General features: G+C 45.7%; 1 protein-coding gene across 1 annotated transcript; it reads left to right on the forward strand.

Moving 5' to 3' along the window:
- The first annotated feature begins 4885 nt into the window (after nucleotides 1-4885).
- CDC42EP3 (CDC42 effector protein 3) lies at nucleotides 4886-27741 on the forward strand. Its single transcript, XM_057742829.1, has 2 exons — nucleotides 4886-5176; nucleotides 26559-27741. Exon 2 carries the CDS (start codon nucleotides 26794-26796, stop codon nucleotides 27556-27558), a length of 765 nt encoding a protein of 254 aa, XP_057598812.1. The 5' UTR covers nucleotides 4886-5176; nucleotides 26559-26793; the 3' UTR covers nucleotides 27559-27741.

Raw genomic sequence — 27741 nt, forward strand, 5'->3', positions numbered from 1 at the left:
GGAGTTGGAAGGCCGACGTATAGGAAGTGTTAGAAGGCCTCTGGGGAGCTAACATTTAAGCAAAGGCTTGAAAGAACATAAGGAGGGATATATTGAGAAAGAGCACATCACAAAGAATATAATAGGAATGACTCCTCATTATACACAAAAGCCTTTTAAGTTGCCTTAAATTCCTTCTGGAAAGAGACAAAGTGTAAAGCAAACCTAAGGGCCTCACCTACCCAACATGGACAAACAACCTAAGATGAGGAAGAAATGAGATGAAAGTCAAAGGATTTTTTTTAAGCATGGAAGGCTATTTAAATATTAAGTAATTCTGTTTATTAGTCACTGGTTTCCAGTTCCGTGGATAAGGCCTTATCCACAAATAACATTGGTGCTGCCTGAGTTCAAAAGCCAATTCAAATGCCAAGAGTCCCAGGATTTGGTGGTTCACTGTTTAACCTGCTCAGAACTGTATGCTAGGCCTGTAGTCTGCATGCTCACACTGTCTCATATGTACTATTTCCTGCTGCATTCGATTAGACAAAACTGAAATCTAACCAAGATGTGACCTGATGTTCTTTATTTACAGGAAAATCACTGGCTAGAAAATCCCTTAGCTTTTGGCAACTGTTCAGCCAAATTCATTAGCACAGGTTAACTTTATTTCCAGGACTGGTGCAATTCTATTTGGGTAGCAAGGAGAGGAATCCTCCAGCTATAAGGACATTCTTGTTCAAAATGTTTTAAACTTTCAATTTCTCTTACATTTTTCCTTAAAGCTAACTTGGGATAATCGAGAACATACCACATGAATTCAGTCTCAATGTGGCATTTTGGAGGAAAACCCCAGCTGAGTACACACTAGTGTGTTTCAGCTTTGCTACAAGAGAAATAGTTATGCATTATACATGGACTATAAAGACATTTTTTGTAAGCCTTACTTTTAAATGTTTGAATTTCAGAACTTAAAATGTTCCATGTGTTTAGTATTTCTTCTTCAGCTAGACTAAAGAAAAGTGGTTGAAAATTTAGTTTCTGCATATGTGTGGTATATTTCAGGAATGTTTAATATATTATTATTTCTGGAGCCATAGAGTTTGTGAACAAGGCTTTTACATTCGTCACTGGTTGTAGTCAAGAGGTCACTTATTCAATATATATTCATTGAGTACCTACTATATGCCAGGCCCCGTTTTAGGTATGCAAGATACAACAGCAAGCAAAGTCCACACATTAGAGGAAACAGGCCACAAATGAATCTATATGTAAACGTAGCAAAATGTCAGGTAAGGAAGAAATTCTTCCTGCTTTAAGCAAGGAAAGGGAATGTTGGTGGGGCTGCTATTCTAAAGGAACAGTCGCTCCCTCTGAAGTCTCATTTGAATAAAGACCTTAAAGGATCCTTTTGGTTACCTGGGGAAGAAGAATCCAAGCAGATGGAGTACCCCAGGCACTGCTGGAGTTCCTGGAAAAGCCTGGAGGCCATGTGGCCAGGGCTGAGTGAGTGAGAGGGAGAGCTGGTCATCGGAAATGAGGTCTTATATAGAACCATATGTCAGAGGGATCCTGGTGCCCCCAAAGTGGAAGAACCACTGAACCCACAATCCAGTTTCATTTTCTGGAGGTCCAAACAGTGATAATGAATTACAAGCAGACCCTGCTCGCCAACTACCATCTCCTCATTAAGCTTCACCTTACTCTGTGTAAAAATGAGTATCTGTTGTTTTCTCTTCCGGACCCATTTACCCATGCATTTCTCCCACCTGAAATGCCCTTCTTGACTCCCCTCTCTGTTCGGTCTCTCCCATATTTCCAAACTTTATTTAAGCTCTGCCTCCTGTAAGAATCTTTCCCTAGCTGTTTTGGCTGACACTCAGCGGCTCTCCTGCCACTGGAGGTTTTACTTAGGACTTGCTCACTACCAACAGATTGGTGTTCAGGGGAAACCCTGAAATTGAATACAGAAGAGTTTGTGTAATTTTCCCTGCATGTTTTCATGACAAGAGTGTTAAGTCCCAGGAGATTTTAAGATGAGTCTGTGATTTAAAAGACTGAGATCCACTCCTTTTGACCAGTGCTTCTCAGACATCAAATGCGCACATGAACCATCTACATTTCATTAAAATGATGATTCCAAATCAGTAGTTCCGGAGTGAGGCTTGGTGCTGCTGGTCCCAGGACCACACTTAATGGCAAGAGGCTAGAATATTTTAGTCTGCACTTGTTTGCATACACTGGCTTGTTGCTCTCTGCCGCTAAGTAGATTGCAGGTTTCTGCTGACACTTCTTACCTCTTTTCCCACAGCAGGGACTAATAGAAAAATAGCCCACCGTTGGACCTGACAGATGCTTGCTCTACAGACATAGTACATTAACTGAACCTGATTAAAATATCTTCTCTATGTTCACTTCCTTAGTCTCACTTAGTTTCCAAGGTAACCACCCATTTTTCAAGGTGCTAAACTTTTCTGTAACCCATAGCAGAATCTCAGAACCCCTATAATCTTCCTAAAGCAAAGTTTTTCTCTCTTCCATATTGAAATAAAAATCCATCAAACCTAAAAACCATCATGGGGGACTTCCTTGGTGGCGCAGTGGTTAAGAATCAGCCTGCCAATGCAGGGAACACAGGTTTGATCCCTTTTCCAGGAGGATCCCACATGCTGCCGAGCAACTGAGCCCAAGAGCCCCAACTACTGAGCCCGTGTGCCACAACTACTGAAGCCCACGTGTCTAGAACCAGTGCTCCGCAAGGAGAGAAGCCACCGCAAATGAGGAACCCCTGCTTGCCGCAACTAGAGAAAGCCCATGTGCAACAACGAAGACCCAACACAGCCAATAAATAAATAAATAAATAAAAGCCATCATGGTACTGGAGATGCCTTGTTTGGAGGGATAATCCAATATACACGGGCATTTGCCCTCACTGGAGATGATCACTACCAAAAAGATGTTCAGTGCAAATAAATAACACAGAACATCAAAGAAGCTGCGATAAATCAAATCAGCACCACTAGGCCCTTGAAGGGGTAGGTTCTGGATAAACTGCTCCTCAAAAAACTTGCCACTCTATATTTGCACAAGCTGTAAAAGAAGTTACTTAGTCATGTGGAAATAAAGTGTTTTTAACAGCACCTAAAAACAGAGCAAATGAAAAAAATTTTACACACAGGACACGTGTAAACAATCTGTGTGTGAGAAAGGAATTTTTCATGTGATATTTAATAAATATATACATATTATTTATACTTATAAAAATACCATGTGCAATGAAAGCTATGCGTAAATATTTATAAAATACCTTTATCTGTCAGCCAGTAACATTTAATATTTTTCAATAAATTCATACATAAAATATATACATTAGTGCCAAGTGGAACATATATTTTGAAACATGAGCCCCTAGTAAAACTCTCAGGAATCTGGAGTAAAATTCAGGTATCTGCCAAAGGAAACTTCGGAGTAGTCGTCATCTGAAGAAAGGAAACGATGCTGGGTCTCGTTTCTTCACGGGCTGTTTTGCTTGTCAGCTTTCTAACATCGCTTCAGCTGAATTTTGTATTTGACTTCCAACTTCATGGCCATTTGACCTGCCAACTATTATTTTCTTTGAGGCTTTTAACACTCCACCCAAGTATTTTGCTTTCCAGAACAGTTGTGTCCGGTTCCTTTTCACTTCACCTTAACATCAGTCGAGGTTTACAACTTGGGCTTAACGTGCATCCTGTAAGGTTTCACACAGACCTAGAGGAGTTGCGGTGATGACCTGAAGCTAATACCACTCTAGAAAGTCAAGGTCCCCTGGAGGATCGCTCTTGGTGCCAGGATTTCCATTCAACCTGAGAGTCCCGGGGCTGTAGTCGGGCCCCGAGTGCCCGACTCTCCAGGGTTCCCGTCCCCTCCCCAGGCCGAACGTGCGGGCTGGGACCTTGCAACCGGAAAACACCGCCCTTTCCTGTCGCCTACACATTCCCCAGGCCTACGACTCGAGGAGGAAGAGACGGAGTCCGATTAAGAAAGTTAATTAACCGGGTCCACGCTCGCTCTCCGGGCGGACGGGCGGGGCGCGCAGCGGCTGTGGCCGGAATGACCGGCGGGCGCAGGTGCCGCCCAGGGCGGACTGTTACCCTCCCGCGCCCGCCGCTGCGCCACTTGCGCCCCGTCGTTCGTCTGGGGTCGGCCGCACCCCGCTCGCCCCAGCTTTAAGCAGATCTCTTTTAGGGGCCGCGCGGGAGAGGAAACACCTCCCCCTGGACTGGAAAAACCCGTAGCGTCGGCTGTTCGCCTGCCCCTGCTCAGCCGGCAGCCCCTGGCGTCTCGCGTGCGCCAAATCCACTCTCCGGGTTTTGGTGGCAGCTCCAAGGGGATCGGGCTGGAAGCTGACAGCACTCGACCCTCCCCCCAAACCAGGGTTTCGAGTGGCCCGGGGGCCCGCGGCCGGGCTGGGGCGCCGCGGTCAGGTGGCTTCTCCTCCCCGAGGGCGCCCCCGCCCGCCGCGCCGGGGCCTTGCCGGGCTAGGTCGGGTGCCTGCGGCGAAGAGAGGCGGGCGCACGGGGTTTAGTACAGGTGTCCGGGGTGCGGGCGGAATCCCTTTGTCCTCGGGCACCCCGCAGCCAGCACCCCGGGTCCCTCTTCGAACCAAGCGTCCCGAGACCTTCCTTTGTGCCGAGGGAGCTGCACGCAGCTTCTCGCCGGGAAGCCGCATCCTTGGGGGTGGCGCTGGGGCGGTAACAATGAAAGCCCGCTGTCCGCCGCGGGGGAGCTGGGTCAGCCCGCTCGCGGCTGGGGGTCAGGTACCGCGGCGGGGGGCGTTCGCGCGCGGCCCGCGCCCTCCGCCCCGCCCCGGCCCGCCCCGCGCGCCGCCGGCCCCGCCCCGCGCCGCCCCGCCCTTCGCAGGTTCAGTCGCCGAGTGCTGCTGCAGCGCGCTCAGTCCAGCTCGCACCTTCCCTCCCGGCTGCGGCCCGAGAGGGCGGGGAGCGCGGCGGCGGGGCCCGAGCGGGGGGCGAGCCCGGAGACCCCGGCCTCGGGCGCCTTCACGCCGTCTCGGAGCGCATAATGCTGTGAGCAGGCGCCGCGCCGGCCGACCCGGCAGGATCCGCGCGTGGCGGGCAGGGTCTTCGTGAGCCTTCGGGAGGTGTCGGTGCCGAGCGCCCGGCCCTCGGGTCAGCGGCTGGGATCCTTGGCGCCGCTGGTGAGTTCTGCTGCCTGCCCACGGCTCCTTCTCTGCGCGTCTATAAGTCTGTCCATCCGGCGGCTGTGGCCGCTTCCGGCGTGCGCGGGGTGCTAGGCTTGGAAACGCACCGGGAGCGGGGATATCTCGGGCATCACCTTGCAGCTGGTGTCCAAAGGACCGAAGGGGACATAAAGCACACTGGGAGGGGTGCGAGCGGCACGACCGGATCGCAGAGCTCCACCTTTGTGCCCACCACTTTTCAGGGTGAGGCTGCGCGGCTGCACTGCACCCTCCGAGCTGGTGACAGCCATCCTGGGCGCGTATTGCATTTTTCCATCTGAGAACAAGCCGCACATGGCTGCCGCTCCCCTCCCACCGTGGACTGGCACCAGGGCCGCCCAAGGGTGCGCGGTGCAGATCTGCGGTTGGCAGTATCCGCTGGTGCCCTTCCTTACCTGACGAGGGGCAGTATGGCTGAGGCTCTAACCTGCAGATCTGGCAGTTGTTTTTTTTTGTTTTGTTTTGTTTTTGGACGGTGGTTTCTGAACAATTAAAGTGTTTTCAAGATTATTTTCCCCCTTTTTCCTTGAAACTAAGTGTCTTGACAAGTATCAGACATGTGAGGACGAATGGATCTGGCCAGTCATTTTTTCGTTGTGAATTATTATACTCCATCCCCCTCTCCACTTCGGGAGGCATGTGTTTCATCTTATAAATAGAAAGTAGCATATTTTTTGGCAGGACCTCCTTTATACTGTACAGTCTGAGAGGTCAGTTTAAAAATAAATATGCACTTGAATGTTACATTACCGAGAGCCAGGCTGTGGCTGAGACAAGCTGCGTGGACAGCAGCATCAAAGCCGGGAGCGCAGCTGTGTTGAAAGGAGTAAAAGCCCCAGAGTGCAGCCCAGGCTGACAGTCAAGTAATTACATTTTGTTTAAAAAAAAAAAAAAAAAAAAGTGAGTGAATTAAAATGAGGGCGGGAATAGGAATGTCCGAAGGGTATTGCAAGATGAACCTTTCCAGACCTGGTGTGTTTGGGGGAGTCGCTGCTGATGCGAGCGCAGGGTGTAGGGGGTGGTGGAGAGGGAGGTGCTGGGTAAGGGGAGGGAACTGATGAATGTGTTAGGGAGACAAAGATTTCCTCCCCACCCCCCAGCTCTTAGGCTTCACAATAGTATCCTAGAGTTTCTTGGGGATGCTGCCTTTAAAGAAGAACACAAATCTGGAGAGCAGCAGATGTCCGAATTTGAATAGCAAAGCCTTTCTTGGGGACTTCCCTGGGAAGCACAGGGAGACAAAAGGCTCTCCCAGAAGCTCTGATGATGCCCCAGGGGTATCCCGAAGGCAATTTAAAAGACTCCTATAACCTAATTTCGAAAAGATCTTTCATCTAACGACCAGGAAATGCAACTTCTCTTTTCTGGACAGTTCCAGAGATCCTGTTTTTGATACCAGCTGAAATTTGTTATGACCTCTTGTTGACAGTTAAGCATAAGCTACACAGAGATAACTAGCGAGAACCTACTGTATAGCACAGGGAACTCTACTCAGGGCTCTGTGGTGACTTAAATGGGAAGGAAATAAAAAATAAAAAAAAAAAGAATAAGCTACACAGGTATGTTTTCCGACTAGATTTAAACACTCAGAGATAAGTTAGGGCAGTTGTGAAATGTTTGGCATTGTCACATGTGAAATAAATGATAAAGACTAATGGTCAAAGAATCAAGAAACAGTTGAGACTTCCTCATTAAGCCTCCTAAAGAATGTAGGTTTCCCAACAGGCCTCACTCATTGAATAAAATACTCAGTACCAGCCTCTGGGCTCACAGATAAGAATGTTAGAGGAGAAATTTGGAAGCCTTTTTGGATCCATGGCAGTTTCTGTTTCCCAGTGGTTATCATCTGCAAGAGATTTACATTATGAATTCCATGATTGGAACATGGGGCTGTTCCATGGCAGCAGCTGCAGATGTGAAATAAGATGGGCTCCCCCTTCCCTTAGAATCTGAGCAGGGACATTCTGTTTTGTATCTCCATGGAACATGTAAAGACAGAGTAATGAGTGTTGCACAGTTTTTTGCTTTTTATTGTAAATTTAAACGTGGTGCATGATCAATAAATACAAAGCCATAAAAATCATTGCAGAACTGTTCACATGAGCTGGTTTGTCCTATCTGCTCTCTAGCTTTTCCTTTAAAGCGGTGTTTTATGTCCAACATGTTCACAAAAGCTGCCCTTTTTCCCTTCTAAAAGTCGTGGTATTCAGCAGCATTGGGGATGAAGTTGTTTTAACCTACTTTAAAAAAAATCTTCACCCAAAGATTTTTACCAGGCCATAAATTTTTCACAAGCTCTTTGCCCAGTAGCTATAACATTTATCCAGTGAGTGGACTTCATAAGCTGAAAACCCTCCAGGAAGGCTGCTCTGATTTTTTTTTTTTTATTATTATTATGAAAATTCTTGCTTTCAGTATGATTTTATTTAGGCCTTGGCTAATTTCTTTCTAACCAGAATCCTGCAGACCTGTTTATTCGTTGATGGAATAAGAACTTAAATCTATTTTTTAAATGCAGTATGTTTGCCAGAGAGCAAGGACAGTATAGTCATTTGAAACTACTATATTGAACCAGGCACAAAATCCTTACCAAGCACTGAAGCCAAAGAATTCTCCTAATGTATCCCACTGGTCCATGAGTTTGTATGTTAAAGGTACTTCCTACATGGAGCCTGCCCTAAGTGCCAAGCCCTGTTCTTAGCCCTATACCTTAACTCATTTATTTCTAATAATCATAAGGCACTGTTAACATCCCCATTTTACAGGTGTGGAAACTGAGGATCTCTTACATAACTTGCCCCAAATTACACAGTGAAGAATACACCTAAACATGCATATGCAATTTAACAACCTAATATGTGCATGAATGAATGGCTAATTTTCCACAAAGATCAGCATCTGCTTAAGGAGATGGGAAAAATCCTGAGTTTAAGAGCCTCTGAGGCAGGCTGTCTCTGGGTTCATATCTTGGCCCTGGTAAATATTAGTGTGACTTGGGGCAAATTACTTAGCTGGTATACCTCAGTTTATTGATTACAAAATGAGGATAATGTTACTCTGAATATTGAGTTAAAAAATAGCACTCAGAACAGATCAGATCCAGAGTAGACATAACAAAAAGTTGATGCTTTCATTATTGCTTTTGTTGTTTCCCTAGGTGCTTAATACTGGTTGTCTCACTTAGCATTCACAGCTGCTCTTTGAGGTGGCTAGTATTGTTCTTATTTTCCAGATGAGAACACAGGCTCAGAAAGGTTTGGTAACCTGGCCGAGGTCACACTAAGTAAGTGGCAGAATCAGGTGTGAACTCAGGTCTGTTTGACCTTGTGCTAAATAAAAACCCCACCCTCACCAACAGGGAGGAAGGCCAGGGAAGCTATTAAATCTGACTCTTGTAAGGGTTTTTGGCCTCTGATGGAGAACTCATTTCGCAGTACACTGTATCTCACCGTACCGCTGCCCAAAGGAAGATGACAGTAGTTGCCAGCTTTTGGGAATACCATGTGAATTCTTTTATTTATTGAGGATAGTTCAATCTCACAGGTATGGCTGATAGTTATCTGCAGTGGATCCAGCATCAAACTGCTAGCAGTGACCCTAGCAGTTTAATTTATACCATAAACAAAGAGCTCTACTAGGAACACATCTTTGTTTTGAAGTTCTAGAGGGTCCAGGATTGCAAGGTCCAGTAACTGATCTGGACAATCACCTCCTTGAGACCAGTGATCATGTCCACGGTGCCTGGCCCTTCAGTCCCTGACACTCATGTGATCTTGCTCCAAGTGGAGCTAAAGCAAGATGCAGGAGCCATGAGTAAGGCATGCAGGAAGGTTCTGTCCTTGGCAGAAGTCGGGCCTTATTACAGTTCTAAGTTCTGCACATGCCCGGGACCCTGCCAGATAAGCTTCTGGTGTGAAAGACAGAGCAAGGAGGCCTTTGAAACCTAGAGGGGTGCGCCGGATAACCTAAGGGGCCTGCCCGGCCTCCACTGCCTTTGTGATACTGCATGTTTGTGATTAGCTGTTGGGAGGCTGCTCAGACTGAAGTAGGGGTTCTGGAAAGGATGTCTTGTCTTGATATAACGCAGGTTGTCTCAAAACCAAGGGCAGTAAGTAGCCTTAGGGCTGTCCACCTCCATCTGGAATCTTCCCTTCTCTTGCCCCACCTTTTCAAGGTTACAAATCAAAATGGCATCCCACAAAGCAGAATAAATAATATCGGTAGCCAAATAGTTCTACAGCAACAGTCAGGTATGTTCTTTCCTTTAGAAAAAAATGCCTTGCTCGGCCTTGATGTACTCTTCAGTGCCAAGTTTCATCAGGCTCATGGTGATGGACTGAGTTTGATAGTACCTCTGGTGGAAGAGCAGTGTTTTAAAAATAAATCATACAGTTTTATAGCACAAATTATATTGATATTAAAATTTGCTATTTCTATTTCTTTTCTTTCTTTTTCTTTTTTTTTTTTTTTTTTTTTGGCGGCACCGTAAGGCCTGCAGGATCTTAGTTCCCCGACCAGGGATTGAACTATCCATGGCAGTGAGAGCACCGAGTCTTAATCACTGGACCGCCAGGGAATTCCCAAGTTTGCTGTTTCTGAGTAGCCAAGAAAACTGATGAGTTTAAGGGCTGATGAGTTCAAATTAGTATGTGCTTGATCACGTCATGAATTAATAGTATTAATAGAATCTTTGAATCTCGGATTTTAAATTTTTTAAAACCTGGATTTTCAGTGATTTGGGTTTTATTTGCATTTTTGAGAAAGTCATCATTAGCCTTATAGCCTTTGATTCTTTGTTAAACTGTTGAGAGATCACACACCTGCCGTTAGCTAATACAGTACCACCTCATGTGAACTCTGAGACATGAATAGCATCAGGAAAAGATTCTTTGGGAAACCAGTTTGATGAAGGTTCCTTTCTACAGGACTTTTCAGAGCATTTAATATCACTGTGTACAGTGAATCTCCACAGGGAGGTAGTGTCTATCAAATCATTTTGCCACAGAGCAGCTGGCAGGACTAATCTGGCAGGAAACACCCTGGAACCAACCAGCCAGAGGCAGAAGCCACAACACTGCAGCCTTCGCTGCAGAGCTGAAGGAAGTTGAGGACCTTTTAGAGAACCACAGGGTGTACAGGAAGAGAGCCACGAGAACACACTAGAAAATGCTGGCAAACACTCTGCCGTTCCGCTATTTGTTAAAACTGATACAGAGTTAAGTGGAGACAATCACAGAGGAATTAGAGGTCAGAAAACATAGGTTCTGGTCTTAGCTCTGATCCAAGTTGTGGAACTGTGACCTCTCAGGGTCTTATTCTCACCGCTAAGATGAGGCTTTTGGTGCTAGATGATTTCAGATCATCTCTAGCTCTAGAATCCAGTAAGCAAGGATCAGTGACACCTGTTAGCATAGCAGTCTTACTACTATACTAATAATGTAAAACCCTCTGTTGAAAAACACACCTAGTGCAGATCCAAGCCAGTGTGGAAGGCACAGAACTTCAAAGTGAGGCCTCTATTTAGACAGTTTACACATTTGGGAATCCGTCATGTTCTGGTGACAACTTGAAGGTCATATTTGTAGATGCATCTTGCCAATGATAGATGACTGTGTGTTAAGTTGAAAAAGACCTGTTCTGTTTAAATCCATTATAATCATCTAGGCTACATACAACTTTTTAAACAAGCAAAGGCATTTTTTGGTGAAATGTGGCTTTGCCATTTCAGAATATATGTGAATTCTTTCCCTTTTTATTTATTTTTTTAACTTTTTTTTTTTTTTTTGGCCAAGGGGCAGTTCAGAAACATAACTGATTTTTAACACAGCAGGAGACAAAGTTCTAAGCCCTTGACTGTCCAGCTATGTCACAAGGCGAATCCTTGCCCATCGCTGGATAGGTTCTATCTGTGAAGATGTAGAAGGGGAGAGATGGGGGTGCAGAGGAAGTGAGTGGAAGTTCTCCAAGCTCTCTTCTGGCTCTAAACAGCTATGATTCTGTTATTTTGTTTTTTCCCTTGTATCTGAGGCATTTTCCATGGTGTCTTGTACCTCCTCCTATTTTAACACTTATTGTGTTTAAATTATCATTTATTGACTCTTGTGGCTGCCTAGACTACTGGCTTCTTGAGAGTAGGGACTGAACCTACTTTGGCATTCATCTTTTTTACAGTAGGACTTAATGAAAAGTGGACAATCTAGTCCTACCCGTGGTATCTTCTCTTAGCGTTGCCAAGCCAGAAATCCTTTTCAGTTACCCAGCTTAAGTCTGACCATAGTAGAATTATTCCTCCCCAGGCTACCAAATGTTCAAATTTAAAAGGAGGCACCTCCAGTCCTTTGGTTTTGGTGATAATGACCACCCAAGGTACTCTGAAAATGAGGCCGCCATCAGAACTTCCTTAGCATCTTCTCGGCTGGCTGAAAGCTTCACTGAGAGCTTGCTTCTGCCCAGGTGTGATTGTGGTGGTTCTGTACCATGTGTCCACTTACAGCACAGACTGGGCAGCCCGGGTGCTGGGAGGATGAGGGTTGTTTCCTAGTGCTCACCTAGACCTCTCAGCCACCCCTGCATGAGCCATTCATCTTCGGCGTGCTTGCTGATAATTTGTCTCCACGCTGGGATGTAGGCTCCGTGAACACATCACTGCTGTAGCCTCGGTTCCTAGAATAGTGCCCAGCACTCAGTAGGTCCTCGGTAGGTGTTTGTTGTTGAATGAATGTTGTGGAAGGTGGGTGCCTAGCCAGGGACTGGATGAAGGCACGCGGAAGGCTCTCTCCAAAACCTGCTGCTCAGTGAATGAATCAGCTCCAGCCACATGTTCCACTGTGCACGGCATAGCACCAGACTGGAAACTCTCTTCCTGCTCTTAGATGACTTCAGAGTGAAATGCCTACCCAACTAATGTTGATTTTTGGCTTTATATGAGTTTAGTAGAAGTTTACGCTTGTGGGTGGGTTTTGTTCTATATTCCTCTTAAAGAAGCCCTTAAGCTGTGGGCTCACCTGCTGGGGCAGGTAGTGCTTCCCTTGCCAGCCTGGTGGGTGCCCCTGCCAGTGTATCCCAGAGCAGCATGGGGAGAAAACAGTGACTTCTTCCCAATTCCAGTTTTTTTTTTTTTCTCAGAATGAGGAATTATCTCTGTATCTATGGGTTCTGCATCTGCAGACTCAACCAAGGGCAGACCAGAAACATTCAGGGGGAAATAAAAGTTCCAAAAGCAAACCTGAATTTGCTGTACACTAGCAAGTATTGATGTTGCATTAGGTATTATAAGTAATCTAGAGATGACTTAAAGTATATGGGGAGGATGTGCATAGTTTATATGTAAATACTAAGCCATTTTACCTGAGAGACTTGAGCATCTGTGGATTTTGGCATCTGTGTGGCATCCTAGAAACAGTCCACTGCAGATACTGGGGGGTGACTATACTTGAAACCAACCCATTTGAGGTTTCACACTATTTAAAAGAATAAGTTTAGGTAGCCAGATTCCAAGATCTAAAAGAAATAAGGTTGGTAAAAAATTCCAGTGGTGAGCTTTCAACCTATCCTGTTCCTTTATGCAGCTCTAGGTTTTTGGAATAATTAATAATAATAACTACCTCTCTCATTGATCGTAAGCTCATTACCTAACAGGACTTTGTCAAGCACTTTATGTTTGTTGTCTCTATTACTATCTCCGTTCCACAGATGAGCAAGCTGAGGCTTGCAGAGAAAGTCACTGGCATTGCTTTGTACCCTTATATCAGGAAAGATGAGAAAAGATAATGAAATTTTATAAGCTAGTAAAAAGTGTTTTGATTCTAAGGATAGTCTTAACTTCATTAAAAAGCATTGTTTTTTTCTTAAAATTCCCTAGAAGCTAGATGTTTCTGCAGACGTACAGAATCACAGAACCCTAGCATCTGTTTTCTTTAGTAAGGGTAAATAAATCTCAAACACACATCTATGATTCTATTACCTGTCTGGGTGTACATGAAGCTTACGTGCACATACCAGGGGCTGCTACTTAAAATGAGGAACACAGACTAGCGGGTATTTCCCCTAACTCCTCTCCCGGTGCAGGAATGCTCTCCCCTCTGGAATCCCCACCACAGTCTCAGGCTTAGCTGGAAAACTTCCTTTGGTGGGCCTCTCCCATTCTTCAAGCTGATTTAACTCACGTCGGTTAGACTTCATCCTCGCATCCAGCCTCACCTGGCCTCTCCTTGAACCTTAATCACACAACTAGTTCTTTTCTTGGAATGGTACTGATTCCCTCTCACCTGACAGCTCACCAGATATTTAAAAAAAATAACTCTATGCCCTTAAATTTTTCTTCATCTGACCAATAATTGGCTATAATTTTCCTGACTCAAAGGAGTCCCATTTGTTCTCAAGGCTGGCAGAATTGCACTTGGAGATAAAGGATGCATGTACATGTAAAGAAGTTAGTTCCATGTCCTGTTGACAGAAAGAATTATTCTCTAATTAAGCTGGAGGTAAGAATCCCTTCCAATTGTAGAGATTGCTCACAGGGTGGACACAAACCATTTTCGCCCCATCTGCAATCATATACTGGTGACTGCCAGAGACATTTTAAGGAGAAAATGGACATGGTTATTTTGCCAGATAGAATGGTTCCCCTCCTTCGAATTGTATTTCAGTAAATGTTCTGGTTTGTCATTTGGGATAAAGATGCTTTGTGTTTGCATAGCACTCTATGAAGATTTTCACACTCAGCTCTTATAATCAGCTGAGAGAGAGAGAGGTTTGGGGTGATTATCCCTGTTTACACAGGAGGTAACTGGTACCCATACGGTCTGGAGTTGTATAAGAATCATATAGGGCTAGCTCAAAGTTTCACCCAGTTCATTCCTCCCATAAGGTCTAGAATAGCAGAATAGCAATGAGAGCTCTATCTACTGTTTTGCTTGCCCATGTGTACATTCAGGTAATAGGTGTGTTTTGTTTTTAAGTACCTGATATGTGCTAGTCACTCACTGATATTAAAACAATCCTTTTCTGTAGAATGTCCCGTTACAGTTTCTTGCAAGTTCCCCTGTGTATCTTGGGCTAAATAATCCAAGTGCCCCCTTAATCCATTTCCTTTTGAAAGGAAAGGTCAGGCGAGCAAGTTTATTGTTTCTCCTGGGCCACATTCTTTAAGATTGGCTTAACTGTAACTGGTAAGTCTGCATTCCGGGAAATGTATTGTCAAAATTTTCTAGAGTCTTGCCTGTCTCTCTAAGACTCTGTTTGCACATGGCAATCATGGATGCAAGTCATTTCCCTTTGAAACCGGCATGTTAATGAATATTCTTTGCCTTACTCTCAAAGATCTGTATGAGCCTGTAGAATTACTGCGGCACACGTTGATAAGCTGTTAAATTCTTACCCTGCATGGATAGAGAAAGGAAAAGAAAGAAACCCTTTGCCACCAGAAAATAGATGACAGCTCCTTGCTAGATGATTTTATTTATTTATTTTTCCTGTAGGAATCACAGAAAGACTCAGCTTGCATTTTCAGCAGGGCAGGCAGGGTTGAAGAGGAAAGATGTCAAGGCAATCTCAAACTTTTTCATTTGTTCATTCAAGAAACATTTGTTCAGTACCTGCCATGAATTAAATACAGTTCTCTCCCCAAGAGAAACCAACCTAGTGGAACAGACATTAGTAATTGCAGTATAGTGTGAGAGTTGGTAGGTTTGAGGTATAAACAAGGTAGTATTGGCCTTGGGGACTGGCTGGACATGTAGCTGCAGGGTTGGGCGAGACCCTGATTGCTAAAGTGGGCCTCACAGCCTATCTTATCTCCAGGCTATAAAGGTGGGCCTGCCACTCAAGGTTAAGGGAATATTCTAGATGGCTCATCCTGATAGAGATTGAAAGATAAAGTGGAAGGAGATGAGGCTGAAGGCAAGGAGACAGGTGGGGAGGCAAATGCCCTGATGCCAAGAGATCATGAAGGCTACAAGTAAGGCTGAGGCAGTAGGATGGACAAGAGGAGACAAATAATAGGACTTGATGTGGAGAATGAGGCAGGGGGAGGAGTCCGGGGTCACAGCTGGGTTTTGGATTCGGGTGACTTCCTGCCATTTACCAAGAGGAAAAAGTACGGGAGGCCAGCAAGAGGAGGAAAGATGGTAAAGTTCATCAGGGATAAATTTAACAGAAAGTACCTGAAGGAAGCAAAGTAGAGAGGTCTGAAACACTAGGGGAGAAAAACCCAGTGCTTCTTTCTGTGAATGACCAGAGATTTTCAGTGTTTTGTTTGTTTCAACTTCCAATCCATTGTATACGGATACCTGGCACACTGAGTAGCTGCTTGAACCACACCCAGTTTCCATGCAAACCTGATGATACACGGCTCCCAAACTTGCCAAGAGTCTGACCAATGAGAAAAATTCACAGATCCGCATGTTTGATTATGTCATAAAGTTTCTAGAAGCTTACTTTAAATTTCTTTCCTTATCTCATCATGGACTGGCCATGGTCCACAGACCCACTTTGAGTAGCACTGGTCTAGACTAAGGCAGGTGTGGGCTGAAGACACCGATTTGGAAGTTAGCATTAGAGGTAGTTGAGGCCAAGGACAGGGGTGTGATTGCGGGGAGATTGTGGAGGCTTGGGGGATGGACACCCACCATCCAACCCTGTAAAATGCCAGCATCTAAGGCAGGGGTTCGGACTTTTCCCGTAAAGCCTCAGTTTAGTATTTTAGGTTTTGACCGCCACATACAGCCTGTCACAACTACTCAGCTCTGACCTTGTCATTTGAAAGCAGCACTACCAGGGTTTCCAGCCCTCATCCATACAGAGAATCGGGGCCGGAAAATTTTTTGTTGCTGGGCATTGTAGAATATTTAGCAGCGTCTCTGACCTCTGTCTACTAGATGCCAATAGCACCACTGCCCCCAGTCATGAGAATCAAAAATATGTCTGGACATTGCCAGATGTCATCTGGGGTGGGGTGGGGCACAGAATCACCCTCGGTTGAGAACGGCTGAGCTGAAGATAATACATGAGAGAAGGCGCACCGGTGTGTTCCTATAAAAGTATTTACCGAAGCAGTCACGGGGCCGGATTTGACCCACCAACGTAACCTGCAGACCCTCGACCTAAAGGATGGGCATAGGGAAAACTAGAAGGGCTTATTCCGTAAAATTTAAGGGCCTCTTGTGTTCCCAGCTCAAGAGGAGGCTCTGTAAGGGATCCAGCGTAAAGAGGAGATTGTTAACAACAGTCGCTCTTTTTTTTATAGCACCTTTGCCTACCTTATTGAGTTACCACCTACCAGGAGATAGCAGACTCAAAAACACAAAATCAGAGAGCAAGAAAGAAAACAAACATAAGCTCTCTAGGAGCCCTAAGAAAGCCTCCCAGCAAGGCAGGAATGAGCCTGGGTTGCGTGAGGTGAGTTTGAGAATTCCTCCAGGAAGGAAGTGACTGAAGCAGGTCTTGGAGGATGTTATGAATAGTGGTGGATGGTAAAGAGGTGGAAGGACAATTCACATGAGGAACACAAGGTTCTTAGTTTCAGAAAGTCAGGAGGGAAGTGATGTATCAATAGCAAGGGAAGGGAGCCATTGTCCCGGTGAAAGCCTTGTGGGTGTACAGGGTGCCCCGATGCATGGCCACCATGCACGTGTTTCCTCTGTGAAAATAATTAACAACACAACGCTTTTTTCTAAGAACAAGATATTTTTTTTTCTCCTTGAGACTCAGGGGGCTTTTATTACCTCAAAATTTTGATCTTTTGGCTTTTCTTTCACATAAAGTCAAATCCCTTTTGAGATTCTCTTTGACAAGGGCAAAAATATTGAAAATTCCTAGTGAGTTAGAGTTGGAGAGGCTGGTGTCTGGGACCATTTTATTCAGTCTTAGTGAATGAAAAGGTCAAGTTGTCATCGCTGCCTCTCACTGACGTTGAGATCCTAGGGTATCATTTCCTCTTGGTGCTACTGGACTTCAGGAAAGATAGCCTGGAATAGCCATCCCCATTCTCAACTGCCATCATAGCAGTCCTCATGTTATTATCACATCAGGAGAGGTTAAGACCATAGGCTGTGGAGTCCAGCCACAGCTGAAATCCTAGCTCCTCCATATTTTGGCTGATGGGCCTGAGACACGGGCTTAATCTAAGACTGGTTCCTAAGAGGTGTGTCCTAATACTCACCTGTCTGGCCCACAGCACGCACTCTAGACATTGCTATTCACATGTGTAAATTCTTTAGAGAACTCAGCACTTCAAATTTGCTACTTTCAGGAGGCATCCCTTGTAGACTTGGACTGGGGGATGGTTCCTGAGAGCGAAACAACTCATTTCTCATGATGGAAGGTCTAGCAGGGGTTAGGGATTTAAATAACAATCTGTTCACTGTGTGCCACGTGTTGTGGTTGACAAGAAAGATGACTAAGACCCAGCTCACGCTCACAGAAAAGCTCTCAGCCTAGTCAGGAGGGATGTTCATTCACATATTCAACAAATATTTGTGTCCAGATATTTATGTACAAACAACACAAGGGAGTTTGCTGTGGAAGTGGGTGGAGAACGTACCGGCCACTGCCAGGTTGCAAATATACCCAGTGTGGGTGTGATGCAGAGAAGCCAAGTTTCAGCCCATCCAGTGAGCGTCAGGGCCCAAGGGCCCTAGCAGGATGGGAGGATGGCATAGAAATCCCTATCTGTCCCTGCACCCCGTTCGGGAAATAAGAGTAGTCAAGGGACCTAAATTAGCTGTGCTATGAGGACAAAGGATGAGGAAAACCATACCATGTGTAGTAGGAGTCAAGTGACCATGGTTTGAATTTCTGGACACCTGTCAAACCTGTTTGGGTCATTTGATATTCCTATTGTTGTAGTTGGTGTTTTCGTAGAATAATTACTGACTGAAATATTAGTTGTTGTTTTTTGGTGAGCAACAAGCAGGTTTACAAGTTATTTGATTTGAGCTGAGTTTTCAGATTTGAGCCAATTCCTGGCTGAATATTGCCCGCAGCTTCAGGGTGAGATTCTCATCCTGTATTGATATTGGCCTCGCAGCTTCACAAACCAAGTCAGATCCACTAGTTCTAGAAGCAGGGGAGCAGTTCACAGGAATGGTCTCATTTGATTCATGTCCACCAACTAGAGCATCTGCCCAGCCCGGAGGCTGAGTCCCTTGTAAAACTAGTCATGGTAAATGAGCCAGGCTTTTCTCCTGCCTCGTTATAACTGCCAGGGCTCCACGTCCCTCTTGAGTCCTCCCCAATAACTCGTTAATAGGGAGAAAGGGCGTAATGGCCTCTCTTCAGAAGTGCAGGGTCGGTACTTTGAGGTGGATGTTCTGTCTTCCAATTTTGTTTCTAAAAACCCTTTCAAATAGTACAGTTAGATCCTATAAACGTGAGGAGTGTATGCACATTAGCAGTGAGTCTCCCATATGGTATTCGTGGGTCTCTATATAATCAGGATTGTAAAAGAAAAATAAATACAAGCTGTAGCTGAATAATAAACGAGAAGTCCATTTATAAATAATTGAGGGTTGCAATGTGCAATAGACTTTTCGAGTGGGTCTATAAAATACAGTCTGCTCAGTCTGGCTATAAGTTCATTTGCATGACAGCCAGGTGGCTGGGAACGGAGCTAATGGCGTTTTATAGCCTTGCAGCATATAGCTATGTCCTCAGTTCAGATAATATGAGGAGAGGATAAGAACCTAAAAATAGAAAAGGCATCTTATCTTCTCATGGGTGGAGTAAAACCAACTAAAAATATGAGAGGCATCCCTTTAGGATGCCATTTACCAGGGTATTCTCTGGTTACATTTATTTCTGTCTTAGATTTTCCTGTAAGTTCAATGTTGAATCTCTAGTAGTATGATTTTTTTTTTCTCCTTGAATTTTAAAATTCATTGATCCAGAGAGGCACTCCTACAGAGGTTTGCAAAAGGATTGGCATGAGTGCTCTCATTGTCGTAATATTTTAGTTTTTCTGATACAGAAGGTTGCCTGGTCATCCCTATATTAGTAATTGCCATCTTCAAATGGAAAGTCTTCTAGGAAAAGTCTATGAGTGTTTTTTATTGGTGAGTGTGATGTGGGGCCATAAGGAAATGAGCCGTGATAGTTTTCCCCCGTAGGAGACTCGAAATGAACAGGGAAGAGACCCCACCGGTTCTGCATATCTCAGAGTCAAGGGTCAGAGTCAAGGCTGCTGCCCGGTGACATCCTCGTCACCCTGCATGCCGGGAACACTGCCCACTCCCCACTAGAACCCATTCCATCTTTCCAGAATCCTGGGTTCTCCCTTAGAGGATCCAAAGTCTGTTTCCCTGTAGCTTCTGCTTTTGTATCCCTAGGGCCTCTCTATCAATAACCAGTTAATCCCTTTTCCATTACAATTCAGTGAGTCCTTCAGATGGCTTATGAGTTATTTTCCCTCAGTATTTGAGTTTTCTTTAAGCTGCTCCACTCCACCTTCTCACGTGTCCTGACCAAGTCCCTTTATCTCCCGGTTGGACTCCTGGGAAGCTGTAGGAACATGTTCCAGGTCACCTTTATCCCTTTAAAGTATGGAGCCCAGGGTGAAATATACTTTTCCAGGGTTTATCACAGTGGAATTGTCTCCCCTCTCTTGGCAACGGAGAGAAATATCCCAACGATGGTTGTGGGTGGAGAAGGGGCGGCGGGTTCTTGGCCGAGTGACCATCCTTCCCTGGGACTGTTGGTTCAGGCGTGAAGGAGGAATAACTGAGTGTTTTTGCTTGGGGGACCAGATGGTGCAGTGGTGCTGCATCTAGGTGCTACGAAGAAGGGCATGCTGATTCAACACTGAGACAAAGCGAAAAGTGATCGGAAGCTAGGGGATCCTTGAAGGATGTGACAGCTAAGCAAGAAAGGGGAAGTCCAGTGCAGACTCACTTCCCGCAAGTCAGAGAAAGGAAAAGCCCCACAGGTCCCTCAGGACAGGTGCTCACACACGCACCCCTCACCCCCACCTGCCCTGTTTTTATGCATGCGTGTTTTAGATTAGCATTGCAACCTACTGTGTAGGATGCAAGAAATTTTTTATCCTCTCTGTACCCTAAGAATTAATCTAAAAACAATTAGTAGACAAACCAAACATTCCTTTCTTAAAATAAATGGAATTTACATGTAAACCCCTTTGTTCTTTTCAGAGCCCTGCGAGTTGCCAGCACTGTCAACTCTGGTCATCTTGGGACTGATTTTTCAGTGTGACTTTTTCGTAACCCTTTGCTTTTCTCCCCCACCTCCCGGCTGCTGCCCTGTTTTGGTCTTTTCCTCTTTACCAAAAGGATGATATGGAAATGAAGGGAAGGGTGGCCATTTCAGTGTTTTTCTTCATTGAATTATTATTGCTGTGTTGATTTCTCTTATTAACACTGTCACTCATGCTTAAATCATTCACTTAAGAAATTGGAATTGTCTAGCCTGGTTACGGGAATGACCACCTGACACTCTGCCTTTCTTATCAAAACCATGCCTTCAACTTCCTCTCAAGTCCTTTTGTGTCTTGGAACCCTTGAGCTTCTCACAAATTACTGTGAGTGGGAGCCTGTGCCTTTGCAGCTGGACTCTGTGCCCACACGTCTGCCAGACATCCTCACTAACCTTGATAGAGGGTGACAGGCAACTGACTGGGGAGTTGAACCCTTTTGTTGGCAAATCTCTCCTCTCCAGTGCCCAGAGCTGGAACCTTTGTTTTCAGAGGAATCTGATTTCCCAGATGAATATTATCTCAAATGTCACATAAGGCGGGGAAGAGGAGCAAACAGTGATCTGAGAACTCCCGGTGAAAGGTATTAGCAGTCTTGGAGAGTTCAGATTTCAGGGTCAAGGGCGGGGTTTTGAGAAAGGTCTACACATAGGATGGTTTCTTTTTCTCTCTTTCTTTCCTTCCTTCCTTCTCCCTCCAGTCCTTCATCCCTCCCTGCCTCCCTCCTTCCCTCCCTCCCTTCCTCCTTCCCTCCCTCCCTTCCTTCCTTTCTTCCTTTCTTTCAGAGACAGTGGGCGTGGAGGAATCTGGCAGTGCAAGAAAGCTGGAGAGCAGGAGAGCCCCGAGTGTGAAGAGTTACTGATGGTGGTAGAGTCCTGACGGATACACAAAGGCTGGAAATGCTCTTCGTGTGGCTCACGCAACACCCAGGAGGGCTCGCTCTCCAGTTCTAGTCAGGCATCTAAGCCCTTCTGGTTTAGCTCTTCCTCCCCTCTCCTCCCGCTTCCTCCTCTTGGGTGTCCCCCTGACTTAGGCTCTCCCTCTGATTCATCCCTTGCTCTGTCTGCTTCCACTTGGGTCAGCCACCAGCAGCCTCCGGGAGCCCAAGTCTCCTTTTCAAAACATGGTGAGGAAGGACAGGATGTCGTGCTGTGGCCGGTAGGACCATTCCACCATCAGATGCTGCCCACGTGCGCTGCCACCACCTCTCAGACAAGGAGCTCTGCGCCTGAGCCCCCGCACCTCCGCCTGCCTGTGCTTCCCTCCACGTGGATACTCTGCCACCTGCCCCTTCCCCGGTATCCGGGGCCTCTTCCCTCTTCTCATTTCCTGACGAAAAACCCTTCTCTTCTGAAACCTTTTCCACTCTGCTGATACAGACTGGTGGGGCCTCTTCGGTGAGGCCTGATCACCACAGAAGGGAGCGATCTGTCCCTTTGACCAGCGCAGGTGAGGTGAGGAGAGGTTCTTGTGAGGTCTTCCGCCTTCGATTTTAGCTTTCGAACCCACTTTCCCATGGTAATGTTTGCATTATGACCAGTAACTCATGGGTTCCGTAGATTTTTCAGGACCTATGGATAAAATGGTCTCTGCAGGAAAGTGCAATCCGAGCCTGAAACAACCCATGTGCATTTTTTGTTAAACAGCTAATTCACTCACGTGGTTCAAAAATCCAAAATCATAAAAGGATGTACAGTGAAAAGTTTCTCTTCCACCCTTATCCCTTTCCATCTACTTCCTCTCCCCGTGGGCACTCACCATTATTTCCTGTGTGTGCTTCCAAAGAAAGCTTATCGACATACAAGCCAGTACAAGTGTTATCCACACACTTTTGCTCCTATCTTTTTTTTCCTTTGAAGATATACATCTTTGAAGCTCTTTCTATATCAGCATATAAAGAGCTGCTTCATTCTTTAGTAGGCCTATGTAATATTCATTTGTACAGATGCACCTTAATTTGTATAACCAGTCCTCTAAAGGTGGACAATTAGGTTGTTTCCAACTCTTTTTTTTTTTTTTTGGCCTCATTGCGCAGCTTGTGGAATCTTAGTTCCCCGACCAGGGGTTGAACCCGGTGCCCAGCAGTAAAAGCTCCATGTCCTAACCACTGGACCACAAGGGAATTCTCGGGTTGTTTCCAATGCTTGGCTATTATAAAGGATGCTGGATTGACAACCTTGTGTATGTATTATTTCCTTATTTCCTGAAAATGTAAATAGGATAAATCTCTGTAAGTGGAATTCTGGGGCCAAAGGCATGTGATTTGTAGTTTTCATAAATACTGCCTTCCACTGAGGCTGGACCTGTGTGTGCTTCTCCACCCTTATCAGCCCATCGTGTTATCACATATTTGTATTTTAAAGAGGCTTTGGAAGGAACCCCCTTCATCATTTGGGAGCTGACTGACGTCCCAGGGAGTGTGCTCCTTAAGTGGCAATACCTCAACATCTGGTGCCCGAGCCCAGCCACTTGGCTTAGTGCCTGGAAGCCATACGGCTTTGGCAAAGCCTGTGCCTTGATGCTTTGTCAGTAAAACGGGGATGTTAACGTGGGTTCTTGTGAGTGAGCTAGAACACACCAAAGGTTGAAACAGTGCCTAATATATAGAGACGCTCTCAGTGAACATTTCCTGTCATTTGAAGTGTTGGTGGTTTCCAGGAGATGCACACATACCCTCTCCAGGACCAGGCACTTTGTTCCCAGTGAAGAAACTGCCCTGCTTTAGCATCAGCAGAGAAGATGTTGAGCAGTCAGCCTGGGGCATGGCTGTCCATTGACTGATAAGCCAAGGAGCCCAGAACAGACAGAAAAAAGGGGAGAGAGCGGTCAGGGGAACGTCAGGGTGTGCGTTGTCTCTCCTGGGATCAAGCATGGTTGCCCCTGAGCTGGAGGAGGAAAGATAACAGATCAGGTAGACGGAGGGGTCAGAGCGCTCAGATATTTCCCTGGAACCATATCGCAAACATCAACTTGTCTAAAGTTGCAACACTGACATTTTTGCACCAAATTCCTTTTTTTTTTTTCCCTTAAACTTCCAATGAGTTGGAGAATTCTTAGCCCTGGCACACAGTAGAAATTCAATACAAATTATTGTTTCCAAAGTCCTAGCAGCCTCCATCCCTGTCATGCAGTCAATACTATGTAAATATTTGTAGAAAGAAAGAAAAAATGCCTTTTAAGATAACCCCTTTCTTTTCCCACTCTTGAGAATCTACTGCCTGCAGCTTATCTAGCCTCTACTCACCAACCCTTTTCTTACTTTTTTCTCTGCTTTTTTTTGTTGCTTCATTCCCACCTTTGTGTCCACTCCACTGACATAAAACCCAGCTTCTATCAGGCCGAGTGAGCCTCTGCCGAGGGGCCCGCGGTGCCCGTGGCCATAGCCATGGCCAAGCAGGGACTGAGGACCGGGGGTTCCTCTCCTGGGCTTTCCAAGTGTAGCAGGCGTACCCTCTGCCTTTTCTCCTCACTTTTGCTCCCCAGCATTCCCCAGTCACTGTACAAGTAAAGGGTGAATGTATGATCCAGTCAGAGGAGCAGAGAAGCACTCTGGCTGCGTCTTCATGGTATTTTTATTTTTCTAAAGAATCTGAAATGAATGCCATGCCTTGGTTCTGGCCTTGCATAACCCTGGCTCCACCAGCTGACCACACGCAGCCCTCCTATGCCCTGGAGTTGTGGTGGACACACTGTATCTTTCCATGGCAGCTGCCCTCCTGCCGTGTGTGTGCTGAGGACATGGCTCCAGTGGGCAGCTGTTCCTCGCGGCTGCCTCCACCTTCTGTGGGCCCAGCGCCCCAGCTGCTCCTGCAGGCGGTCATCACACTGTGCCCAGAGCAGCAGGGAGGTGAGGCCAGGCACCCTGGGTGGCAGGGGTCCTGGGTTGTTGTGCACTTAGAGGAGAAGGACATTCTGATATTTATCAGGAAGACCCAGGGCTTCCACTTTTGTTACTATTACAAGACCCAAATGGAGTTAAAACTATGAGAATATCAGACTCATAAGCATGTCTTCCCATGCTAGGGTTCTCCACCTACTCGCTTGGTATCAAGCATCTCTTTTAATAACTTGGTATCTCCGTGCCTTCCTAATCTGAAGTGGGAAGGCAGACCCTCCAGGCTCCTCGGGGGAGTGTGTAGTCTTATCTGGCAGCTTCCAGGGTAGCCTGCTCTGAGTGCAAACCCTCATGCCCCCTCGGCCTCCTCCCCACTCCCAAAGCCAGGGTAGGGTGGGCTCCCCAGCTCATCCTTCTCTGCCGTGTCAAGCCAGGGTGCCTGCCACTTCCCAAACAGAGCCAGTTGTTAACCTGGCTGGAGCACAGTTCTTGCCACCTGCCACAGGCAAACGAATTTAAAACTCTTGCTGAAAAGAAAGAAATATGGGGCAGATGCAAACGGCCTCCAGCTGCTACAAAGCAAATGTGGCTCTCAAGCCACCATCTGACCCAGACCTCGGAGTATTATTTATTTGCTCTGCGGCCGGGGGAGGGGAGCCCAATGGGAGAGGTCACAGCAGAGCCATTTCAGGCATTCCCACAGTGGGAAGGTTTGAGCTTCCCCATGTCACCTGATGTGAATGAAGAGTTGGAGGATTATTTTCAGGAGATGAAGAGATTCTCATCTGTAAGGTGAGAGCCCCCAAGCCTTCGTGTATTGTAGCCCATCACTTCTAATTGTGTCACACAGCATGTGCAGGGAGGGTGTGTTGGCTTCCCATGCGGGTAACAAATGGAGTGGCTTACAGCCCTACCCATGTATTGTCTCACAGTGTCCGGGGTTAGGACTCCAGGCAGGGTTTAGATGCATAGTCCCATCAGGCTGTAAACTAGGGGTCAGAGTTAATGGTCTCATCGGAGGCTCAACTGGGCAAAGATCTACTTCCAGGGTTTCCCTCAGGTTGCTGGCAGAATTATCTCCATATGAATTCTCTCTCTCAGTATAGTGGATTACTTTTTCAAAACCAGTGAAGGGAGCCTCCTTCCAGTCTGCTAAGATGGAATCTTTTATAACATAACCTAATCAGGGTTGTGACATCTCATCACTTTGGTTAGAAACAAGTCGCGGTTTCCGCCACAAAGGCATTAACACCAGCCACTCACTGGAGTTACCTTGGTACCCTGCCTACCACAAGGAAAGGATACAAGCTTATCAGCAAATGTTTCAAAAGTATTCTCAAGTGAAGATCCAACCTATTATATATGATCACACTTTTTTCTTTGAAAAGAAGCAGTTTTGTTCTTTTCCTTCCATTTCAGAATGCCTCCAAATCCTGATTTTTTTTTTTTTTTTGCTTTTCACAATCTTTTTTTTTTTTTAATTTTATTTTATATTGGAACATAGTTGATTAATAATGTGTTGTTTCAGGTGTACAGCAAAGTGATTCAGTTATACATGTATCTATTCTTTTTCAAATTCTTTCCCCATTTAGGTTAAAATCCTGAAATTTCTGACAGCCCCATTCTGTCTGCCACAACTTGATTTCAGCTCCAGCTTCTATAATGGCTGCATGCTATTGAGAAAGGGTGTTTTTTTGTTTTTTGTGACTCCTGAATCTCAGTTTTCTCAGCTGTAAGAATGCATTTTCATTGAGAAAATTTTGTTGGACACTAGCATCACCGTTGCTCAGTAAATGATATTTCCAGCTCCTTTCCTTATATTGTATATATTCCTCAATTGTATTGCATTAATTTTATTTATATAAAAAATCAACCACAAAATAAACTTGCTTGTGTGAACACCAAAGCAAAAGAGAAAATATATCTCGAATTCAGTTTTGTCTAAGGAGCTGAAATCACTCAGCTCATGTGCTGACAGCAGTTCTTATAACAGAGGAAAAGGACTGAAATCTTAGATGTATCCAGAAAATTGTGTCCATGGACATGTTTAAAAAGTGATGTCATAAGTTTGGGTTTTTTTAAATCCTTCCCTTTTTTTCTTTTTTCCCCTGAAGTAAGACTAATAAGATTAGTGGATCCTTGTTAACGTTTTTATCTTACTTAATGGAGGGAAACAACAAAATAAAGCTTGGCTTCAGATGGGGACTGGTCCTGCCATTATTTACAGGCTCTTGTGAAAAAGTCAGGCCCAGGTGATCCCTGAAGGGTCAGCAAATTATTACCCGCTTTTGTTTCTCTTCCAGGTTTCTCCATGCTGTGGAAGGGACTGGCGGATGTAACTGGCTCTCCAGAAAGCCCTGCTTGGCTGTAAGTCCAGGAAGGCCTCTTAGCCCTCCGTCTCATTTCAAAGCCACTGCTGAAGCTACTTGAGGAAAATGATGTGACAGTTCCTATCAGAAAGGATATTGGGAAACATAACATCCGTGAAGAAAGTAGCCCTTTTTCCCTTTTGCGAAATCAACATTCTCAAACTCCAAAATGCCAGCCAAGACCCCAATTTACCTGAAAGCTGCCAATAACAAAAAAGGAAAGAAATTTAAACTGAGGGATATCTTGTCTCCCGATATGATCAGTCCTCCCCTTGGAGACTTCCGCCACACCATTCACATCGGCAAGGAAGGCCAACATGATGTCTTTGGAGACATTTCGTTTCTTCAAGGCAACTATGAGCTTCTGCCTGGAAACCAGGAGAAAGCACACATGGGCCAGTTCCCTGGGCATAATGAGTTCTTCCGGGCCAACAGCACCTCCGACTCCATGTTCACAGAAACGCCCTCCCCGGTGCTTAAAAACGCCATCTCCCTCCCGACCATCGGAGGGTCCCAAGCACTCATGTTGCCCTTATTGTCACCGGTGACATTCAGTTCGAAACAGGAGTCCTTTGGGCCGGGAAAGCTTCCCCGGCTTAGCTGTGAGCCTGTCATGGAGGAGAAGCCTCCAGAGAAAAGCAGTCTGTTGGAGAACGGAACAGTCCACCAGGGGGACGTCTCTTGGGGGTCCAGTGGGTCTGCATCCCAGTCCAGCCAGGGCAGGGACAGCCACTCCTCCAGCCTCTCCGAACAGTACCCCGACTGGGCAGCCGAGGACATGTTTGACCATCCTGCCCCGTGCGAGCTTGTCAAGGAAAAGACTAAATCAGAGGAGTCCCTCTCTGATCTCACGGGTTCCCTCCTCTCCCTGCAGCTCGATCTTGGGCCCTCATTTCTGGATGAGGTGCTGAATGTCATGGACAAAAATAAGTAACAGGACACTGCCGGCTCTTTTCCTTTGGGGTAAGAGGTACCAAAAAACAGAACAAAACAAAACTAACCACAGTCAAAGAGAAGAGCCTCGCTGGCTATACTTGCTGTCATGTGATGGGTTTTCTAAAATAACGTTCCTACAAAATATTTTTTTACCTGCTATGCCCTGTTTGCAAAACCAGTT

The sequence above is a fragment of the Hippopotamus amphibius genome, chromosome 7 (assembly GCF_030028045.1).
Source record: "Hippopotamus amphibius kiboko isolate mHipAmp2 chromosome 7, mHipAmp2.hap2, whole genome shotgun sequence".
Taxonomy (NCBI): Eukaryota; Metazoa; Chordata; class Mammalia; order Artiodactyla; family Hippopotamidae; genus Hippopotamus; species Hippopotamus amphibius.